This window comes from Xiphophorus hellerii, chromosome 17, assembly GCF_003331165.1.
Source record: "Xiphophorus hellerii strain 12219 chromosome 17, Xiphophorus_hellerii-4.1, whole genome shotgun sequence".
In the NCBI taxonomy this organism is placed as follows: Eukaryota; Metazoa; Chordata; class Actinopteri; order Cyprinodontiformes; family Poeciliidae; genus Xiphophorus; species Xiphophorus hellerii.
The window spans coordinates 6,967,051-6,992,031 of record NC_045688.1 but is presented as its reverse complement, the minus strand read 5'-3'; the positions used below and the strand labels follow the sequence as shown (position 1 = coordinate 6,992,031).

The following is a 24,981-nucleotide window of genomic DNA, read 5'->3' as shown; positions in this document are numbered from 1 at the left end:
ATGAAAGCATATCAGCATTATCATCTAGACTTTCTGTCTGTGTGAGTTTAACAGAGGAGGAAGAGAAAAGGGAAATGAGGTTGGCATAATTTGATTGACTCTGCTGAGAAATAAAATAATTCATACGACGTCTGAAAAAGTGAGAGTCTGGAATTACATTTAGACAATTTCCAGGTCTGGGTAATTTGGGGAGAAAAATGACAATTTCTAGAAATCTTTCCCATCTGTCTGCTTTTCTGCTCTCATTGTTTTCAAGTTTCTGTTTTGTCCAAGATTTAATTACATCATAATGATGCTGGGTTTCTTTATATCGTCCTAGGAGGAGTTAATTATTTAGTTTTTATAAAAAGAAACGCATCCAACCTAATAAGCTGGGAGCACAGGATGCAAGATTCAATTTGTTCATCATTACACAACAGATTGCATAATGAAGTTAGAGGCTGTCTCCCTCTAGTTGACAGAAACCTGCAAACAGAAATAAAAGGACTGGCTGGTTAGGAGGGGATAAAGAGACCAAAATGAACATCTGGAGAAACTTTGTAGCTGTCAGGAACGTTCACTTTGGTGTTGTCTCCCCTGGCAACGTCTTAAAAGTGAAACAGTGACGATTAAATATAATGTACTTAAATCCATGAGAGTTTCTGTATCACAATATCACCCAAAATTGTACTTTATGTTATAATGAAGTGTAGTACAATGTGAGAATGTGTAATTAATTGCTATGCATTTCAAGACGCCACACCGTGAGGAAGATTTTACTTTCTATGTTTGTTTTAAAGCACGTGTCAAACTCGAGGCCCGTGGGCCAAATCTGGCCCACCACAACTTTTTATGTGGCCCTCTAGATTCTAGAGACTAAACACTAACTGTGCTTAAATATTATGTTATCAATCAAATCAATGCAGTTTTTATCTATTTACTGCCAAATTATATCAATCAGTCCCTCCAGTCTCTTGCGAATTATTGTGAAAATTCACCCAAAATCAACAAATGCCTACACTTTTTTTTACGCTAATACATAATTGGGAGTTTATTACAGATTTTTCTCAAAAATTGTCAAAAATGTTCTTTCTTGTACTAAAAAGCTGCCTCAGCTTTATTTGATGTCAGATTATAGTCCATGATCTATTCAGTAATAAAAAGTCGCATCTACTATCACAAGTAAGCACAAATATTGCAAATATTTCCAAATTATTACCACAAACATTTAGATTTTTATTGCAAAAAATCACTAAAAGAATCACAAAGTCTTGCAAGGACTGAAAAGATTTTCAATAATATTTAATTTTAAAAATTCATTGATATTTTAGCAGTTTGTGAACAGGTTTTATGAATACATTCGGCACAGCTGGCCCTTAAAGAGCATTTATGATCTTGGTATGACCAGAAATGAGTTTGACACCCCTGTTTTAAAGTTTTAATTTAAAAAAAACACACTAGGTCTTTGGGTTTTGTATGAAATATGTTCTATTTAATATAATTAAATTATTTTGTTTCAACTTTCATAATCATTTTGTCATTGAATGCAATTTTAACAGTTAAGCAGAAAAAAGGATCAAATTCTGTTTTTAAAAGCTTACAGGAAACTGATCTGTCAGTGTTTTGTAATTTAAAAACAGATTTTATTGTTCTTAGACAATTTAATTTTTCATTTCATCTGCACATGCTTGTGCAGATGAAACTTTGACTCTCTTGTGATGCATTTGTCGCTCGTTCTTGTTTGTGCGTTACGTGAAGATAAGCAGGTTCGCTACAGGAAGTGTCTCCTTTTGAGAACGGTCCTCACCACTCGCAGCGTTTCTCCTGTCGTTGACGTCTCAAAGTCGTCAGATCCTGGGTGGAAGTTTCCCCCTTTGACGTCAACTTCGACCAGAAAACCTTTAAAGCAGAATCATGTCATAGGCAACAGAGAGAGATGTTTCACCAGTAAAGGAAAAAGATTCGGATGGAGAGAGATTGACTGGGTTGCCAGGCAACACAGAAATTTAATAGATGGCAAATGTGGGATGTCCACATTTGCACAGGTGCGTCAGAGAGCTGCATGCATCAGCTTCTTCCATTCTCCTTCATTACTCAGAAACATTACTTTCTGTTTCTACCAAACGTCTTCTTTTTTTTGGCGTCCTGTTTTAGAAGATCAGAGCTCCCCTTACTGATCTGGGGCAGGTCATAAGAGCTCAGAAGGAGATCAGGAAGCTACAAGAGTCGTTGAAGATGTTAACGATCATCAGAGGCAGGTGTGTCTGAGAGGCTAGTCATTTATCCAACTACTTTAGATCATAAACACACATTTAGGGGAACTATAAAGAAAATTTACATGGTTAAGAAATATTTTTCCAAAAGAGAAATCTTAAAAGTGTGGTGTGCATCTGTTGTACCTCCAATACCTCTTAATGAAATCTAGGCCAACCAGGGTTAGCTAGCTTATTACACAATAATCCAGTTTGCCACAAACCATGTAGGAGCCATGCCGAAAAATAACACACATCCCATAGTAAAGCATGACAGTGGCAGCATCATGCTGTGGGGTTCCTCTATTTTAGGAGGAAGTAGGTAAAAAAGGCTAATTCTGGACAAAAACCAAATATGTAAAACCTTCAGACCCCAAAAGACTTGCAGCTAATATGGCAGCAAAAGACTTTTAAACAGAGCACTGACTCATAGCGGCTGAATGTAAATGCATGCCGCACTTTTCAGATTTTTGTTTTAAGAATTGAAAACAACAAATCGTCATCCTTCCATTTAACTAGTTATGATCTAAATTTCAAATCTCCACCTGGATATTTTTGCTTATTTTAATTGTACTCAGTTCTTTAAATAACTGTATTTGCCCATTTCTCCATAACAACTGGAACTTTCAATACCTAGCAGTTATTTTTACCGTCTATTAAAAGAGTGCTGCTCAGATTAATTTCACTCCCTGCTACGGCGGGTGTGACGAACTTACGGTACTGCAAATTTGGATGGATCGCCAGCACTCTGTTTGATCTGATAGGATTAATAATTAATGTGATACTTTGTGTTGGTCTGCCATATATTCCCACTTAAATCTGTCAAAGTTTGTGGTTTTAGCAAGAAAAATGGGTACAAACAAAGTCAGAGAAAAATCATACCACCTGTTCTGAAAATTTGTTTTTGAGCCTTTTTATTTTTGTATTTCATTTTGCTTTTTGAATTCTCATTTTCTGTTTTGGTTTGAAAAATACTACAGTCCACAGACCAGGCTAAATCTTGTAATTATTTTGTGTATTTTAGCTACTTTGATTCTCATTTTTTGACTAATTTTTTTCTTCGCCGCTGATGCTTCTCTTTCTCTCTCTCTGTGTTGTTTAACAGAGCAGCTCAAAGTCCACAGTGTCCTTGTTAATGGACTTTATTCTCTGGAGACTGCAGCGTTTGGCTGCTAAAGTAACCTTCGACACAAAAACACCTCTAACCACCGCCTCATGAGTTCTGCTAGACATAAGACAAAAAGTTGTGTTAATTTTATCCAGCCAGGATTTGCATGTTATTCCTGAGGTGAAAATTACCTGCAACAAAGTTTTATCCATTTTTTAAAATCAGATTTGATGGAGTGTCAGGACTTCAGTTTTAAAATCTTTCCAGATATCCTCTATTAGCTTTTTGTCTGGACTTTGATTGGGCCATCTTTACACACAAATTTGACCAAAATTTTGTTGCCTTGTCTATTCTTGAGAATCGAGAACCCTCAGCATGACACAGCCTCCACCATTCTTCACTTTGGGGAGGCTATGATCAACTTTTTATCCTAATTCTGTTTCTTTTTTTAACTTTTTATTTCATTTTTTTTTTTTTTAGTTAAAAACATGGGAGATTTAATTGTTTGCAAATGATTCATACTGGGATGCACAAAAGATAATTTTCTTGCTATATTTCTCCCAAAATAAAATTCACACAGTCTCGTTGAATCATTCACTGCTGTACATTTAAAAACACATCATCTGTCAGGCTGCACTGGTGGTTTATCATTAAGGTGTGGGAATCGTTAAAGAAAACGGCAAAAATCCTCTGAAGATATTTTTCAGCATCATGACTGAAATATAAATGCAGAATCCCTAATAAATAAGACAGGAAATTGCTTTTAGCAGCAGATTAAACATGCTCCCTCGTGCAGAAGAGAAATACAAAGATATTCTGCAAAACAACAGGAGCTATTTAATGTCATTACACTTGTGATGGAACAGAAATGACATGTTACTTTGAATTTGTTAAGTTTATACTGTGGAAAGTTATTTCTATTTATTATAACTTTAAGCTCTTTGTTCTCCAGCTAAACAGGGTGAACATTTGTTCATTGTCCGTGTGAATGCTGTGGGATTATTTCTGGAGCCAGGATAAGCCATACTTTGATCTTTGCTCAGTGCAGCGGCCGTCATGAGGAATGTGAAAGATGTTGTTTTCTTCCCAGTGACCCATCGTTACCCCAGACTAGCTTACTTCTCTCAAACCAAACAATCAGAGTGGAAAATCCACCTTTTTGTTGTTCATTGTTAGAAACTAAGATCTGAAAACTGTCATGTTTTTGTCTTCTTCCCCTTTTACTGTAAAACTGTAAATAAAATCCACATCAACCAATGAACTATCCTAATAAATCAGGGTTGAGGATGAGTGGAGTTAAGTTATGAAATAATTTCCAAACAGCCTAGTGGTTCATTATAACTCTGGAGGAGCTGCAGAGAGCCACAGCTCAGGTGGGAGAATCATTTGGTAGGATAATTATTATAAATATGATCTTTATTAAAAGAAAACCTGGAGAGGTCAAAAAATCAAACATATAGACAGAGTTACAACAGAAAACTTATTTGAAATCATCCCCAGTATATTTGAGTGGTTTAGTCAAAGTCCAGAGCCTGAGAATCTGTGCTACAAATTTAAAAATGCTATTTATGAACAATCCCCATCCTGTTGATGTTTCTTTTGCAAAGAAAAATTGGCAAAACTTTATCATCCGTTCACAAAGCAGACAGAGATTTTACCTTTAAAAATGTATAAAAAGGGCTTGAATTTGACCCTGAAACATAATTATCTGTAGCATCTATTAATCTGTGTTCGCTGAGGTGCTACAAAATAAGCTGGTTTCTTTTTTAAGAATGTAAATAAATTTGTTTCTGTGAGGGGTTTTCTTCGTTGTAGTCCTCCACGATCAGCGAGGGCTTAAGAGGGTCCATTGTCCTCTGCTGCGTCCGGCCCTCCCCGTTCTCTCTAATCAAATAGTCTCCATGAGGAAATGCCAGCAGATTATAGCATCTACTCATATCTGATGGCCTATGAACTCGGATCTCAGAGTGCAGGGTTTGGGTAACAATTGCTGGTCTGACACAGACTGAAAGACCCGCTGGATTTAAGACTTCAAGACAGAAAAAGTGAAAATAATCACTGCAGAAGACTACTTCCTCTCTGGGTCGTCTCATAGAGGGAACCCCAACACCCCCCCATACACACAATTACAGTTTGGAATAGGACAGAAGGAAAATCTTAAAGTATGCAGAAAGCCGTCACATGATCAAACGAGGCATTTCCTGCAGCTGCTCTGCGTTTTTACTCACATATAATCAGAAAGTGTTTCATGTAATCCTGCAGTCACATGCACTCAGATGTTTAATCTGCCCGGAGCGCTGGGACGGGAGCCGCATACGACCTGCTAATTAGTGGCCAGAGGAGGCCTCTGTTTGTCTGTGCTCTTCCTGTGCGCCTCAGAAACAAGTCTGTCTGTGTCCCTATCTCTGCCCTGAAAGATAGAAAGGGAGGGCGGTTTTATTTCGGACCTCTTAGAGCGACTTTTAGCACATTTAGGAGCTGATCAGGAGGAGCGGCAGGCAGGAAAACCATCAGAATACCAGGTAAATGTTGTAGTGTTTCATCTTCATGCTTGAGTGAGAAGGAATTTCAATTTCATATTTTTTTAAAATGTAAATATTTAGTCTCTCTGCTCTCATTTTCTTTAGAAAACGAACCTTCATGTGTCTGTTTGCCCGTCATTCCAGTGTTTTTCCTACATTTGTGTGTGTGAGGAAATCCCTGCTCCCTAACTCACCGCACTCCCACTTCCTCCGCTTCCCTTCCTCGGCACAAACTCAGTTTTCCTCTTCCCGCTCTGTCTGTCCCATGCTCATCTCCGTGGGATTTGCTGACACAAACCTTCCAAAGTAAGTGTTGACTCGAATCCTGGTGGCTTTACTTCAGCCTGTGCTTTCTGCTGCTTTCTCTCTCTGTTGTCTATCGTTTCCTTGACGTGTGTGGCCATTTGACATATTTTTGTCTTTCGTTTTAGCTCAACAGGTGAGGTGGAGATAGCTTTGTTCTTTTTTAAAAATCTTAATCAGCATTTTTAGAAAGCTCAGGTTTATCAGAATATCTCCCTAAATGTTTCTTTTTAAAATTTAATTCATTCCTCAGCTGGAATTACTGTGCATTATAAATACTTCATTAATTCACTGTGACATTTATCTAAGCCACCCGGGTTCTAATATTCATAAACCTTTCTTTCCTCTATTGCATTTATTGCGATTAACACTTTATTAAATCAGGACTGAACGCCGGTGTTCTGTCACTTCCTCTCTAATTCAGAAAGTAGAATCTTTCTGTTTCTTTTTGACTTTCACTTCCAGTAGCTCTCCTGAGATTTTAACTTCAGTTGCTTTGAAGGACAACGCCCTCTTCCACTGCGTGCCACAAAGTAATCTGCTGCATTTCCTGCCTAATTTGACCTGGTGACACACAAGTTCATGTTCACAAAATCCTCCAAGATATTCAGGGAAATCCGGCACTTTGTTTGTCTTTTCCTTATATTTGAGAAGCTTCCTAATAGTAGAACTGCTTGTAAAAGTTTAGAAGGCTATTTGGGGAAAAGCTAAGGTCTAAAAGTAACTTCTAAATACTGTATTAATACAGAATACTTTGACATAACAGAGATGATCAATGTGACATGAACATGAAGGAAGAAAAGGTAAAACGTTATTGATAAACTACATGAATTTCTTAAAGTGGAAATTTATTTATTGGTTTGACTAATTTGAGCTTCTGTCTTACTTCTTTCTATTTAAATATTTTGTATGTGTATAGTCAAAATGAAAAATGTGTGTTACATGGGTCTAAATTGAGAAAGTGAAGAAGAGTTTGTGGAACATCAAGTCTTTTTGTGTGTTTGTATCTGATACCTTTCGAAGAGTGAATGTATATTGGGATCAGGAGTGTGGAATTAATCTGGACTTCTGCTTAGTGTTTGTATTTTTTTTTCCACATTTAAAGAACCTAACTCTTTGGAAATATTATGTCAGTATTCTTAGTGTCTGATCTGATATTTTAGTCAGCCAGTTTTACTTCCAGCATCAAGCGTCTTACATGCTGAGGTGAGTCAATGTTCCTCTGAAGCCCATAAAGTTGGAATAAAGTATTTTGTATGAGAGACAGGTTTGTTATTTCTCACATATTAACATAAAAGTGGAAGTTAAACCACAAATGTTTAGTTGTCTTCAGTTATCTGCTTCTCCTGTGAGAGGACAGGAGATCTGTCCTGCCACCAGCAGCAACTCTTTGAAGAAAATTTCTCTTTGAAATTTAGGCGGTATTTTTTTTATGATGGAGTATTAGGCCAATACTAAGAAGAAATAAAATAATTGAAAAACTGAAATTACGATTAAGTCATATTACAAAAATAAACTTGTGCAAGAAGAAAGTCGTAATATTATCAAAATAGTTGCAATAATGAGACTTTTAGTTTGGTGTGAAATCTTGAACTAACCAGTCTGTCGACCCAAATCAGTGTCAGCTGACTCAGGCCATTTGTGGAGTGAAGGCGAACAAGCCTGACTGGATCAGCATTAACCAGTAATGACAATCTAATTGAGAGATGATGAAGACTGAAAGGAGTAAAAAAAGAAAAAAAAGAAGAGAAAGATATGGCTCTTTGAGTTTGTTGGCTTTCTGCGAAATACATTTGAAATTGAGAGTCAGTGATGTGAGAGAAACCATCAGCAGACTGATTGCTCTCTCAGCCAAAGTGATTTATGGTTTTGGAGTGTGCTCTCTGGAAGATTGATAGCCTGGTGCAGTGTGGGTAATGTAGTAGCAGATAATGGCAAAAAGACTAATAGGTTTTGAATTACGAAAAAAGGTAGGAAGTAGGTGGAGGAGGGGGATAATGGAGTCATTTCATAATATATTTAAACCAGTGATAAGACGAGGTGTAGCCACACACAAGCTGAGGTCATAGTGACATATTAACCACTGTTCCCATTAGGAAAGCTGCAACGTCGGCCAAATGGCGCTCCAGAACGATGAGTCCAGTGTTGTGGGAAGAGGACGTCCAAAGGCGGTGTAATGGGGAAGGGAATGTTTTGTCTTGTTGGCTGGAATCACGGCGTCTCCTGTAACCTTTCCCCCTTCTCCACATGGCTGCTGTTTTTCATTCCTTCCCCGTACACATCTGCCTCACTGATAAGGGACGTTCGGGCTTTGGCTTGCTCTCTGAGCCCGGTGGGACTCAACCTTTTCACTGCAGCTGCAGGAATGTGCAATGTGAAATCTTCCTGATGTATCCCGCAAAGGTGGCTCCAAAATCGACATTTATGTTTTCAGTCTCAAAGTGTAACTAAATTTAACTTTTATTTAGCTTAAATATTAAATGTTACTGGACCAGTTCTTCCAAATAATGTGTGATTTAAGTCAATACAACTTTTTGTTTCTCCACTTACGGCTCCTTGTCTCCTGGTATGTCTCTGCTGGCTTTGAATATCGAGAAACAAATAGTGTCATTTGAAAATGTCGGTGTTGGATGCTTTTGGAGATAAGTTTCAGAAATGTGTAAAGAAAAATCTAATTGACAGTCAAACTGTTTTAGTTGCTTTCTGGAACAAAAAAATGTTTTCTCGTGCCTTTATCTCGGGTTTTGGGGAATTTGTGGGATAATTTAACTGCTTCTTTTTTCACATGAGACCCTGAAGCGATTCAAATATCACTAGACATGTCTTTGATCTGTTTAAACAAACCCTCTGAAGCTTCAAACTTTAATTTTCCATGTTTATTTTATCTTTCATGATCAGATTAATCATATTTGAAAAGTGCATACATTTGCTGATGATGCTGGGAATACAAATGTTCATCACAAAAAGAAATAAAACCAAACGTTTTAAAAGACAGAGGAGAGTTGAACTCCAATGTTTGAATTTTACAGCTTGTAGCTGAATGGAGAGTTTACAGAAGTGAGGTGTTTGGCTTGTTTTTAAAGGATTGACCCTCAGAGAATCATCTGAATGCACCCTTGCTCTGCTGTCTGCTCTCATCTTGGTTTTTTGAGCCAGATTCACTTTTAAGTCAGAAATCATCGTCATGATCCACGTTTCTGCTTTAGTTAATGACAGGCTGCAGTATGTGCTGTAATTGGAGGTGCTCTTGTGGTAAATGGATAGAGTACATGTGTTTGTACCCACCAAAGTGCTTGAAAAAAATGGTGGTGGAGGAAAGGCTCCCGGGAATTGTCTCGGTTCCAGCCATGTTATGTTTTAGGGAAACAGTCAACATTTCTGTGTTTTCCTTGTCTTCATCCAGGATTTCAAGCATTCTGCTGAGCTGGTCACCTCTCCGTCGCTGGACGTTTTCCTGCCTGAAGACGAGGACAACCCGTATGAGTCCGTGACCACCGCCGTCACATGCAAACCCTGCTCCCTCGAAATCAACCACCGGCTCAACGTCTGCTCCCTTAACAGTAAGAGAAACCGCTTTGTGATATTTCTGTCTCTCTTCCGCAATTCAAAGTACAGCAATGAATGAATAGGACAAATATAATGCCAGGTGTACCATGAGTCACGTTTCGTATTTTAGAGTTTCAGGATTTAAGAAAAGCTTGGCTTGTTTAGGGTTTTCTATCTGTGCTATTTAATTTTGACAAATAAACGTAAGAAAAAAACACCTAAAAGAAAACCTAAATTTTGTAGCAAATTTGATGTAATCTAAACATGTGTGAAATATTTATACATTTATGCCTTTTGACTCAAATAACAGTGGGAGTCAATATTAGCTGGTTAATTATTCAAAGTGTTAACTTCTTTCACCTTATGCACTCAGCTGCTTAGCAGACACGGAACTAACCTACAGGAGTCTTGAAGCCGTGTTAAATAAATAAAAAAGGTGATGAGTGTCGCTCTTTTGGTTTCCCAACAATAGTTGTTGGTTGTTCTGTTTTTTCTCAACAGAAATATTTCCACTTTTTTAAAGTGTAGGACGAAATCTTGTACGTTTTTCTCTGTTCAACTGATTCTGTGTAGCAATAACTGAGTGATATTAGAAAATATTTTTAGAAATCATTATATTTTGCACTGTACATCAATGTAAGATGTACATTTTGCAGTTGCACATGCAAACGACCTCGTTCAGGGGGTAGCTGATTTCAATGTGGATGTTTATGCAACACGCTTTATTTAGAGCAACACCTGTAAGATGTGGTTTATCTGACTGAGATTGAGACTTCACCATCACTCCTTTCTGCCAGAAATTATACTGATATCAGGATCAAACAATAGAATTTTCTTTTTGAGAACCTGAACTTGTAAAAGTCAATAGATTTTGCAAATGCATAAATATATGTTTTAATCTTTAATAAATGATTTTGCTGGACATCCACAAAGTTTGCTTGTTGGGCTTAAATTGTTCCTGTGTTAAACCAAATGTGGTTCATGTGAGGAGGAAGAAAACAGAAGGAGTTCGTATTGTAAATAGTTTTATGGGGAAGAGGATGTGAAATCAACATCTTGAGCAAATATGCTCTATTGAAGAACAAGTGTATACAATTAAGCCTGATGCAAGTTGTTGTGAAAATCACAGAAATTCACAGTGGGAATGGATGGAAAGTAACTAAAGGTGTAAGAATTTTGCTCACTGCTAGTGAAGTTAATATTAAAGTGATAATCTCCGTAATGGCAGTAAGCACATTTACTACACATCACAAACATGACTTTGAAAGAAGTGGTTTAGACTTTTCTAACTTCCTGTGGTAGCTAACGTTAGCTGCACTGCTAACGTTAGCTTGTTCATAAAAAACATAAATAAGCAGCTGTGTTATTTAGTTTCATCCTACTCTACAGCGTACTCCAGCTACAATTTATCAGCTCGTTGAAAAAATTAGGATAAAGCTGCTGTGTTCTGCAGCCACCACAAGGGGGCGTTACATTGCAGCTAGATCAACTGCTAACGTGAAGCTTAGAATAAAAATAAAGTTATTTAGTAATCTAACCAAGTGCAGTTACACTTAATTACTTGCCTGCTAGGTGCTAGTTGGGATATCAAGCTAAAAAGCTATTTTGAAAATATTTTTTGAGCTTTTGTTTTCAGATATTAGAGTTGGACTTGCTCTGAACTCTTCCTCCAGCTTTAACTTTCTCTCCACTTCATGTTTGCTCGTCACGTTTCGCCTGCTCCATTGTAGTTTTGGCACCCACAATGCACCCTTCCCCTTTTTTGCTGGTCTCCCACAGCAAAACTACACACTGCAGGTTGTCAGGGCAACTGCATCCCTGGCTGGTGAGTCACCTGTATGTTGCCATGGGAACTGTCTTGGTAGTGACATATCAACCCCTCCTTCCTCCCTCCCACCAGCGGAGCAGTGAGAGGCTACCACCGAGGGAAGTCTCGCCCCGTGTTTTTTTGGGGGGTTTTTGTGTTTGGGTGGGGTGGGGGAGGGGGGTTCATTTTGATTGGCTGAAGAGTTGAGCCGCCGGTTCACAGTCAGCAGCTCAAGTGCGAGAAGCTGAATGCTGGGTGATTTCTGTCAGTTTGAGAATCTGTTGGTGGAAAATTGCTCGAGTGACGTAAGTGAGCTGTGTGGGTGCTGTTTGTTTGTCGCTCTCTAAGTGCTGTCTTACCTGACCGAAAGGTTGGGATGGGGGGAAGAGAGAATGAAAGAGTCGAGCCTGAACTCCCTACATCTGATGTGAAATCTTTCTGCCTGCATCCACTCCATTGTGGAAGAAAAACAGGGTTAGTGCAGATTATGCATTGAGCTGGTGAACTTTGGGAGCAGCTTTTGGCTGATTCTTTTACATAAATTTGAACTTGTGACACAGCAGGAAGGAAAATCTTGGATTCCTGCTCTGAGCTCAGTCACATGCCAGGCAAACTAGACAAGGATGTGAATCAGTGTCTTTATCTTCCCCTGAGAGGAAGGATGTGATGACAGAGGAGCACAGAGTCATTGGGTCTGAGATGAGAAGCAGAATGCAGAAACTCGATGCATTTCAATTCAAAATTAGTTTCCAATTGACCATATTCTTTTAACAATGTTGGTCCACACATATCCAGATATCTGGGGAAACAAACACACTTTTATGTATTTTGGCCTTCAGCCACTTAAAAATTCAGTTTAAAATCACTGAAAACAATTATTTATTAAAACCGCCATCAAAGGGGAGATTTAAACAAACTTTGGGCTTCCTTGCGTACATGGAAAAACTGAGATTTAGTGTCCCGCACATTATAGTCTGTGACAAATAATGCACAAATATATTTGACACAATTCCCATTGGACATTGTCTTGTGTTTAATTTATCTTAGATTCTAATATGCTATTTAAAAGTAGTTCAATCTACATGTTTATCCATATAAATTAAGTTCCTGTTGCTGTGTTTAACTCCTAACAGGAAGTCATTGTTATTTTGAAGCAACCTGATTGGATGTTAGCTTTGTGCTACACTGCCCCCTATGGGTTTGGCATACATAAAGCGACGATAAGGAGTGTTTTTGTCTGAGTTCATGTGAATGAAAACTTTTCTGAAACAAATCCTGTGTATAAGATGTTATCTTTTATATCACGTGTCAAACTCAAGGCCGCGGGGGACAAATCCGGCTCGCCATAGCTTTTTATGTGGCCCTCTAAACTCCAGACACCAAGGTATGTCAATCAGTCCATCCAGTTTTTCACAATTTTTCCATCGTGGAAATTTACAGACTCCTTTTCGCACTAATGCATAATTGAGAATTTATTGAAATTTTTTCTCAAGGCGGCACTATTTATTTAATTTTACACTATTACTGTTTCCTCAGTCTTACTTGATGTCAAGTTGTAATTGATACGACTAGTAGCAAAAAGTCACATTTACTGTCATATATATTTGTCATAAATATTTCTAGTGGCTCCACAAAATCAGTGATTTTGATTTAAAATCAGATCAGGGTGAAAAGATGTTCAATATTATTTCATTCTAAGTACTTATTGACGCTAGTTATTAATATTTTAACAGTTTTCTAATGGGATTTATCAATATATACTGAACTGGCCCTTGGAAACATTCAAGATCTTGATCAAATAAAAATGAGTTTGACACCCCAGTTTTAAACGATGTGACAGAAATATGTGCTTTTGTCAAGGTTGTGTGTTTATAAAACCTTAGTCTGTAAAGATAATTGTGTCAGATGATGAACTGGCCAACACAAAACAGGGCATAATGCTAAGCATACGATACATTATTTCCAAACCTTTTGCAAACAAAACAAATAAAGTGTGCAGTGCATTGTTATGAGGCAGAAGGAATTCATCTGGAAGGCACTAAAGATAAACCTACAAATTTATTCCACTTCATAAAATAAACATCTGAGCCAGCCACAGTTCATGAAGCAGTGGTTTAAAGTTTCCAGCAGCTCCTCAACACTAGGTGAGATTATGCATGACAGGAATAAAAGCAAAAAAAAAAAGTACAATGTCTAAAGTGATTAAGTTTTTACATTGACATACATGTTAATGTATGTCAATGTACATACATTAACATGTATGTACATGTTAATGTACATACATTAACATGTATGTAATGTATGTACTGATCAAAGTTTTTTGATCAGTTCTGATCAAAAAACTTTTGATCAGAACTTCAATATTTGAGGTGAATATTTCCTGAAATGCCCCGTATAAATGTTTCTGTGCTGGTGGAGGGTTTTCTGCAGATATTGACATCAGCTGCATTGTCACAGCGCTGCAGGCTGAGAGTCTGTACCTCTTCTCTGTCTCAACAATCAAAGCAGCTTTATTGTATTCTCTGTGCTCGCTGTGGCTCAGACCAGCAGCCTCTGAAGCAGCAGAGACCTGTTGTCTCTGCACTTTCTCAGCTTCTCAAACTTCTCCTACCTTGGATGCTGCAGTATTTATGGGAATGTTGCATCCCACTGCACCACACGTCCTCCCACTTCATAGCCTGTCACTCCTGAATGGGAATAAATGGAATTATATTCTTTGTAATTCTGCGCATATTGGGAGAGTTTTAGCCTAATCCTCCAACTGCATGAGTTTTAAAGCAGTCATTAAGTGAATTAAGCAGGGATTATACTTGCTGCATGGAATGGATTTGTTTCAAACAAGAGGATCTGTTTCTGCCGCACTGCTTGCCTGCAGATGCCGTTAGCCCTAATTAACCACAATCTCTTCAATTATTTCACATGCACAGAGTGTAATCTTTGCTGTACAAGTTAAGATTGTTGTGCATTTTTCAAAATGAAGCACACACAACCTTAAATAGACAAGTTGGCTTGGTGATGCATTTTTGTTTTCATCTCATTGGACCAAAGAATTGAATATCTTAGATAATATTTTTGAGTTGCAAATATTTCCACTAGAGGTGTGCCGATTGATCGACCACCGATCATAATCGGCCGATTTCTGTGAAAAAGTGTATGATCTGTGATCGCCGGTCACTCTCTCTTGTTGCTGATCACCTGCATCTCACTTCACAGCCTGCATGTGCAGCTCATCTGTGGCGAGGAACTATAACGCTCTGAGACTGAATGGGCAAGGTTGCGTGTTCCGCCGAAGAAATACCTCAGGATAAAGCACGTCAAAATGCATCAACACAACGAATCTAATATGACGTTAAAAAAACAAACATTTGATGGAGTTAGGCTACATTGAGGCTCACTGCGGACGAAAAAAGGGACATCCGGAGCGACCAGATAGCAGGTAAAGCAGCGCACAGCTACCAATACTCACCCGGAAGAGCATCACGGTCAGACAGCTAAACAAATAACCCGAAAAATAATTTAAGTCAACGAGCTAGCGGTGTAAGACGCTGGTTCTCTCGCTGTTGGACCGCCGCTACGCGTAAGCATCGTTTCTGCTCCACCCGCAGTGAACTCTCACACCGAACGTCTGCTTAAAGCTGCAACAGGTAACTTAAAGATTTTACATATGTATTAAAACTTTCACTATGTAATAACATGAGATAGATAATCTCTGAAAAATATAATCGTTGCCTCCTCCCTGTGTTCTGCATAATTACTCCGCTCAGGCACAACCAACCAATCAGAACCGGTATTAATCAGCTAGCCATGCTCTCAGAAGGTTTTGATTCAGTAACTCAGTATTGTTTATTTTGATGTAACCTGCATTTGACTCTGAATGAATATTTCTTTTTTCTTGACATTACTTGATATAGGCAGTGTTGTGAGATTTATTCGACTTATGCAAAATCTATGGTACTGAGGACCTACTGTTAAATATTATTTTACTGATTGCAGGTTTTTCAGTTCTCCTTTTGACTGAATAGTTGCTGTATTGTGCCTGCAAATATTTTGCAATTTATGTCTAAATTAGGTGAATTTATTGCCACATCACGTAGCAGTATTTATACCTAAAGCAAAAAATTTACAGCCAATCCAGGTGATCAGCAAAAATTGGCCTCATGGGTGATCGTTATCAGAATCGGCAGCAAAAAAACCTTATCGGAGGATCCCTAATTCATTGTAAATGAGTAGAAATATACCTGATTCAAAGGTATATTTTTCATTGTAGTTAAATGGTGACTTATATATTGAAAAAGCAGCATTAAGGAACCTTATATATACTTTCCACATAGATGAACCGTGTTTAATTCCTATCAGGAAGTCGTTGTTTTGAAGCAATTTAATTAGGTGTTAGCTTTGCAGTATACTGCCCCCTATGGGTTTGGCATGTTTGAAACAACACTAAGGAGTGCTGTTTATGTGGATGAAAACTTTTTTGAAACATATCCCATGTGTACAAAATTATATTTTAAATGACTTGATGGAGATATTTGGTAATAAACATTTTTGCAAACAAAAATGTAAAAAAAAAAAGACATTTTACGCCTCTACAGCACTCAGTTCAAGGCTCCCTGGAGCCATTTTTAGTCTAAGGAGGATTGATGATTACAAATACCTTAACATTTAAAAGTAAGATTCGGGTGTACATATTTACATGAAATCCCCAATTTCCCTCATTAATACTTGGTTAAATATGCTTTAGCTTATTGCATTTTAGCTACATTATTTTTATGGCAATAAGTTTCTAGTGAAGTTCTGGTTGAGTATTTGAGGATTTTTCTCATTTTATCAAAAACTTTCAACGTTTTAATAGTGAGATTCACCAGAAGTGAGACCAAGACTATCCTTCCATCGCTTGGGTCTTTCTAAAAATCTTTTTTTCAAAGGTAAAAATGTCCACTCCGGTCTTTACAGTTGTTAGTAGTTAAAATGTTAATGAATAAAGACTCTACCACCCACATGAACTTTCTCTGGCACTTCTCTGTGGTGGATAAAGCGGCGATGCTGCTGCTTCTCAGTTCATTTATCCCACTTTGGTCGACACTTGCGGCTCAGTCAGGCTAATGGCAGCTTGTAGTCGCTCTGGGCTCTGACATTAAAAGTGTTTGGGTCCATTGACTTGTCGGGAGAAAAAGCAATAAAGTGTTGTCTTCTCTGACAGCCAGAGGAAATCACTGTGGAGAACTGTTATGCACACAGCCAAACTCTCACACTTTTACTTCGCGTTTTTGCTTTGTTTTTAATTGCGTTTCAATTAAGTGTAAACTTTTAATTATGTTGAGTTTGTTTCGGCTGTTTGCACTAATCTAAGTTTGGTTTAAAGTTTTTCTTAAACTTTTTTGTACATTTTCCTGACTTTAAATCATGTTTTTAGACTGTATATAGATGAAAAAACGTGTGTTTTTTTTCTTTTTCTTTTTGTTTTGCATTGAACTTGATCAAACGCCAACTGTAAGATGCAGAGAAGAGCTGTGTTTCGGCTCACATGCACAAAGAGTGAGCATGTAAAGTGTTAGAGCTGCACAGCAGCAGATCTGACAGCCTGAAGAACTCATCTCGACAGGATTCGTCTTGATGGGCACATATGAAGGCAGCATCTGATGAAACACTTGTCAGAACCAAACGCTCACAAACACACGGAAATGTTTGAGAAATATAAGCCTGAACCATTTGAAGCTTTTGAATGTTTTTCAGTTTACGAGGATGCATTCTGACACTTTTAAGCTTTCCTAGGAAGACTTGTATGGATATACTTAAAGAGAAGAGTTTTGTTAATTACTTGTAGCGGTTTGCAGAAGAATTTAAGGCTTACGTCTGTAGAAATCAGAGATGTTCAGCCTGTGAGTGAAATTCATTGTGTGAGCATCCAGACTGAGGATTTTCTCCAGGCATCATGTCTGGATGCCATCTAGATTTTTAGTATATTGGATGTAAGAAACTCAGTTAAAATGTCAGGTTTATGGAATGCAAAAGTTTTTAGCATAAACAGAATTTTTGCTAAACTTGCTAGCATAACTTCCATTGTTGTTTTGTTGTTGCTTTTGGTGTAGCGTTGTGTCTTTTTCATTTTGACAACCCTTCTGGGCCACCGTATAAATGAGTAAAGTTCATAAAACTCCCACTCAGAGAGCTGAACTTTATTTGAGGTCAGAACATAGCAGTTTTTTAAAATATTTTTTTTACCAAGGATTACCAAATGCTCCAATTTAATCAAAAGGTGATGTTAGTTTTGTTGTGATCATACATGATGGGTGGCACGTTAAAGGAGGAAAGGTTTTCTTTGACAGGGTGTGTACACTTTTGAGATCCATGAACATGTTTTTATTTTTTGTCTGTTTCAAATAAATAAATTTATTACTTAGTGGAGGGATAGCGTCTCTTGTCCAGTTCATAATTGTTTCTCTCTGAGGAGTTAGAAGTTATGTGCAACAAGCCATTTCTGCTGCTCTGCTTTGGTTTTTGATTGAGTTTTAAATTTTTTTTATTTTGAACACATTCCTCTAATGTTTTCTCACTCCTTCACATACACACATATAAATCTATAAATAAAAACTGTATAGTTCCAAATGCTCACGTAAACACACATTGTCGTTGGGGAGGAATGCGCGTTTTTCCCAGGAGTGAAAAACCCTGGCAGATCTGACGGAAATACAGTTGCACACATAGATCCATCATCAAAAGCCTCAGTGTTGACAAGCTTATACATTCAACAGTAAAAGCTTCAATCTCTATATTTATCCCTCCGCTGCTTCCTTCCTTTTGTCTCGCTCACATGTTGCCAGTTTTTATTTTCTGTTCACACCCACATTAATCATTGATTCAGCCACAAGCAGTTGCTGGATGATTGTCTGCCTACTTGTGGATCCTTTAGTGAAACCACTGCATTGGTTTGGATTTAATTTCAGTACACAGAGCAGATCACATCAGGACCACTTGCTTAGTTTGTCGTTATTCAGCGTTTTTGAGGACCTTTGAGTTTAACCTTCATAGCAGGTGTGAAGAAGAAGAAACCTTTGCTCTATAAAAAAAGGAACAAAATGTTAAACTTTTCCGCAGAGAATGTAGACAAAGACCAGGACTTCTGAAATAATGTTTTTCAAAGCAGAGGCATATCAGTTTTATTTATTTTGGAAAATAGGGAATGATTGTGAAACTGAATGATACATGTTAAGTTTGACTTTTGTTTACAAAAATATCAAAAGAATGGCTCCGACAGCGATGTCGCTGTGTGTGAATCTTTGTAACTGGGTATCAAACCATAATTGGATGATACTCTGACCTCTGATTGGATCTTTGTTGGCAGGTAGCAGCTGACAGAAAGCTGCAATTATATTTGTGTATGTATGTCGCCACCTCTGCCAACAGTATTGCGACAAAGTAGATCGGTTTGTTTTTTGTGTTTTCCTGCCAATTTAAAGAGTCTCTGACTATTTTATCAGCAGTCTCTCCTGTCCTTCCCCATCTTCACTCTTATCCGCTGTTAAATGGCCGTACACTGGGGAAATTAGCTCCACAGTCATTGGCCACACACACACACACACACACACACACACACACACACACACACACACACACACACATGCAGTGTCTCTGTGTGTGTGAAAGACATCACTGTACTGGGCAGCACTCATATTCTCCTCCTGCGGTTGTTGCTATGGCTTTGCAAATTACAGAACATCTCCTCACCACAGCCTTATGCTACCATGCCTGTGATTGCTGGTGTAGTGGGTGGAAGTATGCAAGACGCTAAGTGTAGAACTGAACTCCTCGATTTTCTGTTCCAACCTGGTCCACAAAGCACATCTCTGCTTTGCCAACTCAACTGGTTCAGCTTCACTCTTACTCTTATTCAGAACTGCTATATTCAGAGCAGAAACAACTGTTTTATAAATAATACAAAATAAACTTAATATGTGCAATATTTAGTTTTCAATTCCTTCAGTGTCAAATAAGCTCTTATGTTTCAAGGTGTAGAAAAAAATTATCTTTGCGCTCTTTGTCAAGTTCAAGAGTTCTCAAACTTGATGTAGACTGTGCTAATTTTGTTTCTTCATTTATGAAAAATGTATATATTAACTTTATTTGTTAGCACTTTCAAAGAGAAAATAAATACGCTATAATATTAAATCAATACAGTAATTAACATTAAATCAATCTTAAGCATAAGTGTTAGTTTATTTTGTTAAAATTAGTCATAAAATACTAATGGTGTGTTCACACCAAACGCATTACGCGTGTCAAAAATGCATCCGACGCTTCAAATTACATTTTATTTCCAAGATGAAGAAAACTAAGGTTCATTTATGATTTGTTATTGTTAATACAATGCAATAATTTTCTCCTACTCCTCTGCTTTTCTCCATATGGATAAATAGATCTGATTATCATCAGTAAAACACTGGAATACAATGTTTCCACCACAAGAAACTTGTATCGTGTATCTTGCAGCTAAATAACGTTAACACGTGTGGGCATTAAGACAACTTTCTTGAATTAAATTCTCAGTTCAAAGCCACAGAAAGCTGACAGGCTTACTTTAATCTTTATGTGAATATTTATTTGAATATCATCAACAAAGAAAAAATGGGGCCCAAAAGCTGCAGGCAAAGAGTAAGTAATATGGGGCCCAAAATATTATTTTTCAGTTTGTTTTTAAATCGTTTCCGTTCATCATTAGTTGAATTCTTTAAAAGCTTGAAAGGTTTGGATGGATGCTGTTGGGTGTGTTCCCCAAACAGCTGCAACTTAGGCTATATTTAGTAAATTAAAAATATTTAAAACATTGAAAAATATTATAGACATCGACTACAGAACAATAATTTAGGACAATAAAATTGAAAGAGAAAAAAACCCCGAAACAAATCTTTGCTTTGTCTCTGTGCCTGGCTTTGACTCTTTCTTTTGGTCCAAGGTCACTCGTCCCATGCAGCTGTGAGCGAGGAGGAGCACGGTAACCATGACAACTGCTCAACGGGCCCCACACCGGACTGCTCACCCCCTTCCCCTGACACGGCCCTGAAGAACATCGAGAGAGTCATCCGCCCACAGGTGAATGAGCGCTCACACACTAATGAATGCGTTGTAGGTCGCTTGATGCATTATTGAGCATCCCTGCATCTTCCTACAAGCAACTTATACACACACAGACAAGTAATGATATATTATTCCATCTGCATGTAGTTCAGTATCACTTCTAGAAGTCTGAAATATTATATCTGTGCGTATTAAACATCAGAAACGAAGTGTTAGTCAGATATTTGATAAAAGCAAAAACCAAACAAAAGTTGCTTCAGTTCTAACTTATCGTGAAACATCTGCAATTATGGACGAACATCTGGCTGCTTAACGTGAGTTTTAAAGAAGCGGATGTGAATGGTACAAGCATGCGGAACATCACCTGAGAAGCACAATCTGAACCTAATGCAGTTAGACAAACCCATTTAATGGCATATTTGCTTACCAGCTATTAAAATTATATACTATTTATGTTTGTGTTTTATTGTGTTTGGGAGATTTTAGCAGAAAATTCCCAGCATCTGGAATATAGATCTAATAACAAATGCATGTTTATTATTTTGCTACTTTGATTGATGTATTTTCTAAGAGTTTGTTTTGGTCAAATATTAAGTTTTTTGCAGTCAATTACCGTCCTTGTGAAATATTAATCTCTGTGGATTTTATAGATTTAGTTTCTTGTTTTTCATTTTCTGTAAACCCATCCTTAGGCTTTCTTCTCCATCTGAAAGGGTCACATTTTATAAGACATATATAATCAGTTTTTCCCATTTCCTTTTGTTATGTTTGGGCTAGTAGCTTGACATTGTTAATCTCCTTGTGAAATACGCTGAAAAACTTGGAAAAAGCAAATGCAAGATTGAATAACATCCCCTGAACGACAAAATGCATACAGGACATTGAACTCATCAAAACATAGCATCTGCTAACTAAGTAGATACATTATTTCTTTGATTCTTCTCTATTAAAGAAGAGGAAATAAAAACAAATGTTGTCTAAGATCAGTAATTTGGAGACCTAACAAACAAGCACCCTACCAAGGTTTTAAAAGCACACTGCGGTGAGCCCAGTACTGTCACAGTTTTTAGAAGAATTGCATTTTAAAAAAAGAAGAAGAAAATTCTGGCTTCATTCAGATTGGCATCATAACATTTACTCCAATTCTGACCAACATTCTTAACTATGCAGTTGTTTTGTAAATCATACAATTGGTGAAAGAAAGTAGCTGGCAGTTTCACTTTCCTACGCATAGTAAATCAGTGTTTTACTAGTCACAATAAAACTGTTGTATGCCATGTTTTCAGTCTTTGTAAGTTTATCTACACTTATTTGTGTCTCATAATCATTCATATATGATAATAATTTGGTTTCCATGGGAGAGATGTGTAGTTCCAAAACTTTTTTGTATCAGAAAAATGTTTTGAAATTACCTGCTTGAAAATTTCAGTTCAAACCGTCAAAATGTTTACGTTTCCTAGCACTAGAATATAAAGAAAACCACCCTTTCATTACACTAACTATGGCAGTTAGTAGCTTATTTTATGAAATAGTTATCCAATAAATGTAGTGTAGGAAAATATATAGAGTAGGAAAATATATAGAATGATCCAGAGGGAAATGTACTTGCATGACAGCATAAAGCTGAGCAAAAGATACAATGTGTTGAAGCAAATTCTAAATATTTTTGTCCAGCATATATCACTGCTGCTGCTTTATTCGGCTCATGCGACTGCAGAGTAGATTGCCGAGTTGTTTCCGATCATGAATAACTCATTTGAAACTCAGCAATTTAAGTGCAACAAGTTGGCCTCATTAGTGACTCCAGCTAAATTTATTCCTCTCACTCCTGACTCTGAGTTGATAGTATCATATACCGAGGAGCTTCACGGATGTTTCACACCTTGATAATTAAAGGCAGTTGTTTTCTCACTGAGAGGATGATGTGACATAATACAAAAAAAATAAAAGTCCAACTCCACTCCCTGTTCACTGCAGGGAGTCATAATCAGACTGTTAAACACTGGAGCCTGATAAATAAACTTTAATGAGCTGCTTGAGATTGATGCAGAAATGATGATGGTTTTAATTATTAAGGAAGTCACTTTTTTTTTTTTTAAACAATTTGAATAGTTTCTTACCTCAAAAAGCCACATTTTTCCCCTCATATCATTTACTCTGCCATATTTAAAAACCAACAGTTTGTATGTTTACTAAAGATGCACCGATTCCGTATCAATATCCGTATCGTTCTCGATTTTTAAGAACATTCTAGATCAGGAAACGATTATAATGATGATAGATTATTATGTGCCTGATCCATAAGATCAGATCTATTCAGTCTAATTCTGTTTTATTATTTACTTTACATTATATTTTTAATTCTTAATCACACTTTCTGAACCATTTAAAAGAAGATTTGTTGCAGTTTTGTTTAACCAAGTTAGTCAACATGTTGTTTTTGTCCGTTTCAGTTTCTTTATTATTTATTTTACATTGGCTGTTATACTCCTAATTGCGCTGACTAAACAATATAAAGTTGTTTTTAAATGTTTGACCAAACTTTAAAGTTTCCATTTAATTTATTTGATTTATCAAATAAATTTCTAATTCAGTAAATTTTCTTCTGTGTTTGAAAAAGAAATGGTTTAAGACAATTCAGCGCTGTTTTTATGTATCGGATCGGTATCGGCCGATATTAAACCTCAGATTTCAGTATCAATATCGGAAGAGAAAAAGTGTATCGGTGCGTCTCTCTTGCTAATATAGCATCTCTAATTCCTCTTTAACATCCTTTTTTTTCTTCCATTGCTCCTTCTCTCTTGAGTACATGTGAACTAGTTGTGGGACAAATGTGAAATGTTACACCTAATATTTGCGAATCAATCAATTAAGACAACTTATAGGTGGAATTATGGTAAAATTACACCTAAAATTGTTGCACTCAATTATTTTCAAGAGGAAATTTTAGGTTTGTGATGTAATATTGACATGAAGGAGCTTGTTAAAATGAACCACTTTCCTCATCTTGAGTAAATCGTTTAAATTTCCCGATAAGCTCCACCTTCTCCTCTCATCTGTTGTTCTCCCACCGGGACCTAACTTTGGCATGTGAACTAATGTGTGCAGAGGGATCACACGCCGTGCCCAGCAGGCCACTGTTCGGCTTGAAGTGTGCATAATCAAGAAGCACCACAGTTCAGTTTTATAGCTCATAATTAATACTCAAGAATTCATTTCATCTGGTTTTAGTGCTCCCTCTGGCAATTTCTCCACTTCATAGTTTCAGCAAATGCAACTCACAGATAAGAAAACAAGAGCTTCTGTATTTATTTGGATGCATAGAATGTTTCACTGTAGTGTAGTAGCAACCTTCTGGCTTTAATATAAATATTGATAAGGTGCTGTAAGACCGGCAGTAAAAATCCAGATTTCATAGCAGCTTCTACACAGGATGACTTTTTAATGAAGATTTGATTCAATTATTTGCTCATAGTCAGATTTAAGTACTCATAATGCAGGATGTATCATTCGGTTTTCACTAAAAGCTGTCGTATTTTAAGACTGAGAGCAAAACCCAGCAAAATTGAGAGAACACCAGCCACTGACTTTAAAAGCAAACATGATCACACAGGCTGTATTGCCGCGGTCCAGATTCTTCATGTTTTGCTCACTTTTATGTCTTTATCCTTTGCCTCCTGTCCAAACTGTCAGCTGTACTTGTTAGATCTCCAAAGGCTCACACTCTGAGCCCGCTTGAATGCGAGACGCTGAGTTGAAAGACATAGAAAGAGCAGAGGGCCTTAGATGACTGCACAACATCATGGGGTTATCAGCCTCATGCCCACTGGCTCTGTGTCCTACTTTGCTGGCTGTGTGAATCATTTGAAAGGAAAAACCCTTTTTCTTTGCTCATGATGCAGTTTCTGATTACAGGGAGCACATGATGAAACTCGTGTCCTCTATCGTCTAATAAGATGCCAAAATCAATTTACATTTTAATGTGTGAAAATCTTGATCTTCAAAAAAAGTTGCAGCATTAATTTTTTTCCAGTTTTGTTGGGTTAAAAATACAGTTTTTAAAACTTTTATTATCAAATATCTTCAAAACACCTTTGAAAGTTGTAGAAGAAGTCTGGATAGATTGAATAAAAGTAATTGTAAGTACATAAACAAGTTAGAGGGGCTAAATTATGGACTCAGATCTCACTGTAAGGACTACAAATCTTTTTTGTCCTTAAGATTTCCTGAAACAAAGTGCTGCTTATGGGAGGGATCTCTGGACTTCTTAACTTCACAATCCAGTTTGGTTAGAAAACATAATTATTATGTCATTTAGTCACTGATTTGCAAACTTATACGGGAATCTTTAAAGGAGACAAGCTAAAGTGACATTTTTTTGTTGCCTTTATT

General features: G+C 37.2%; 1 protein-coding gene across 1 annotated transcript in view; it reads left to right on the top strand.

Moving 5' to 3' along the window:
• anks1b (ankyrin repeat and sterile alpha motif domain containing 1B) overlaps positions 1–24,981 on the top strand; it is a 148,447-nt gene that overhangs the window by 84,201 nt on the left and 39,265 nt on the right. Inside the window, exons 11-12 of the mRNA XM_032590158.1 lie at positions 9,568–9,724; positions 20,468–20,604. Of these exons, the coding sequence (XP_032446049.1) occupies positions 9,568–9,724; positions 20,468–20,604 (294 nt within the window). The remainder of the gene's footprint in view (positions 1–9,567; positions 9,725–20,467; positions 20,605–24,981) is intronic.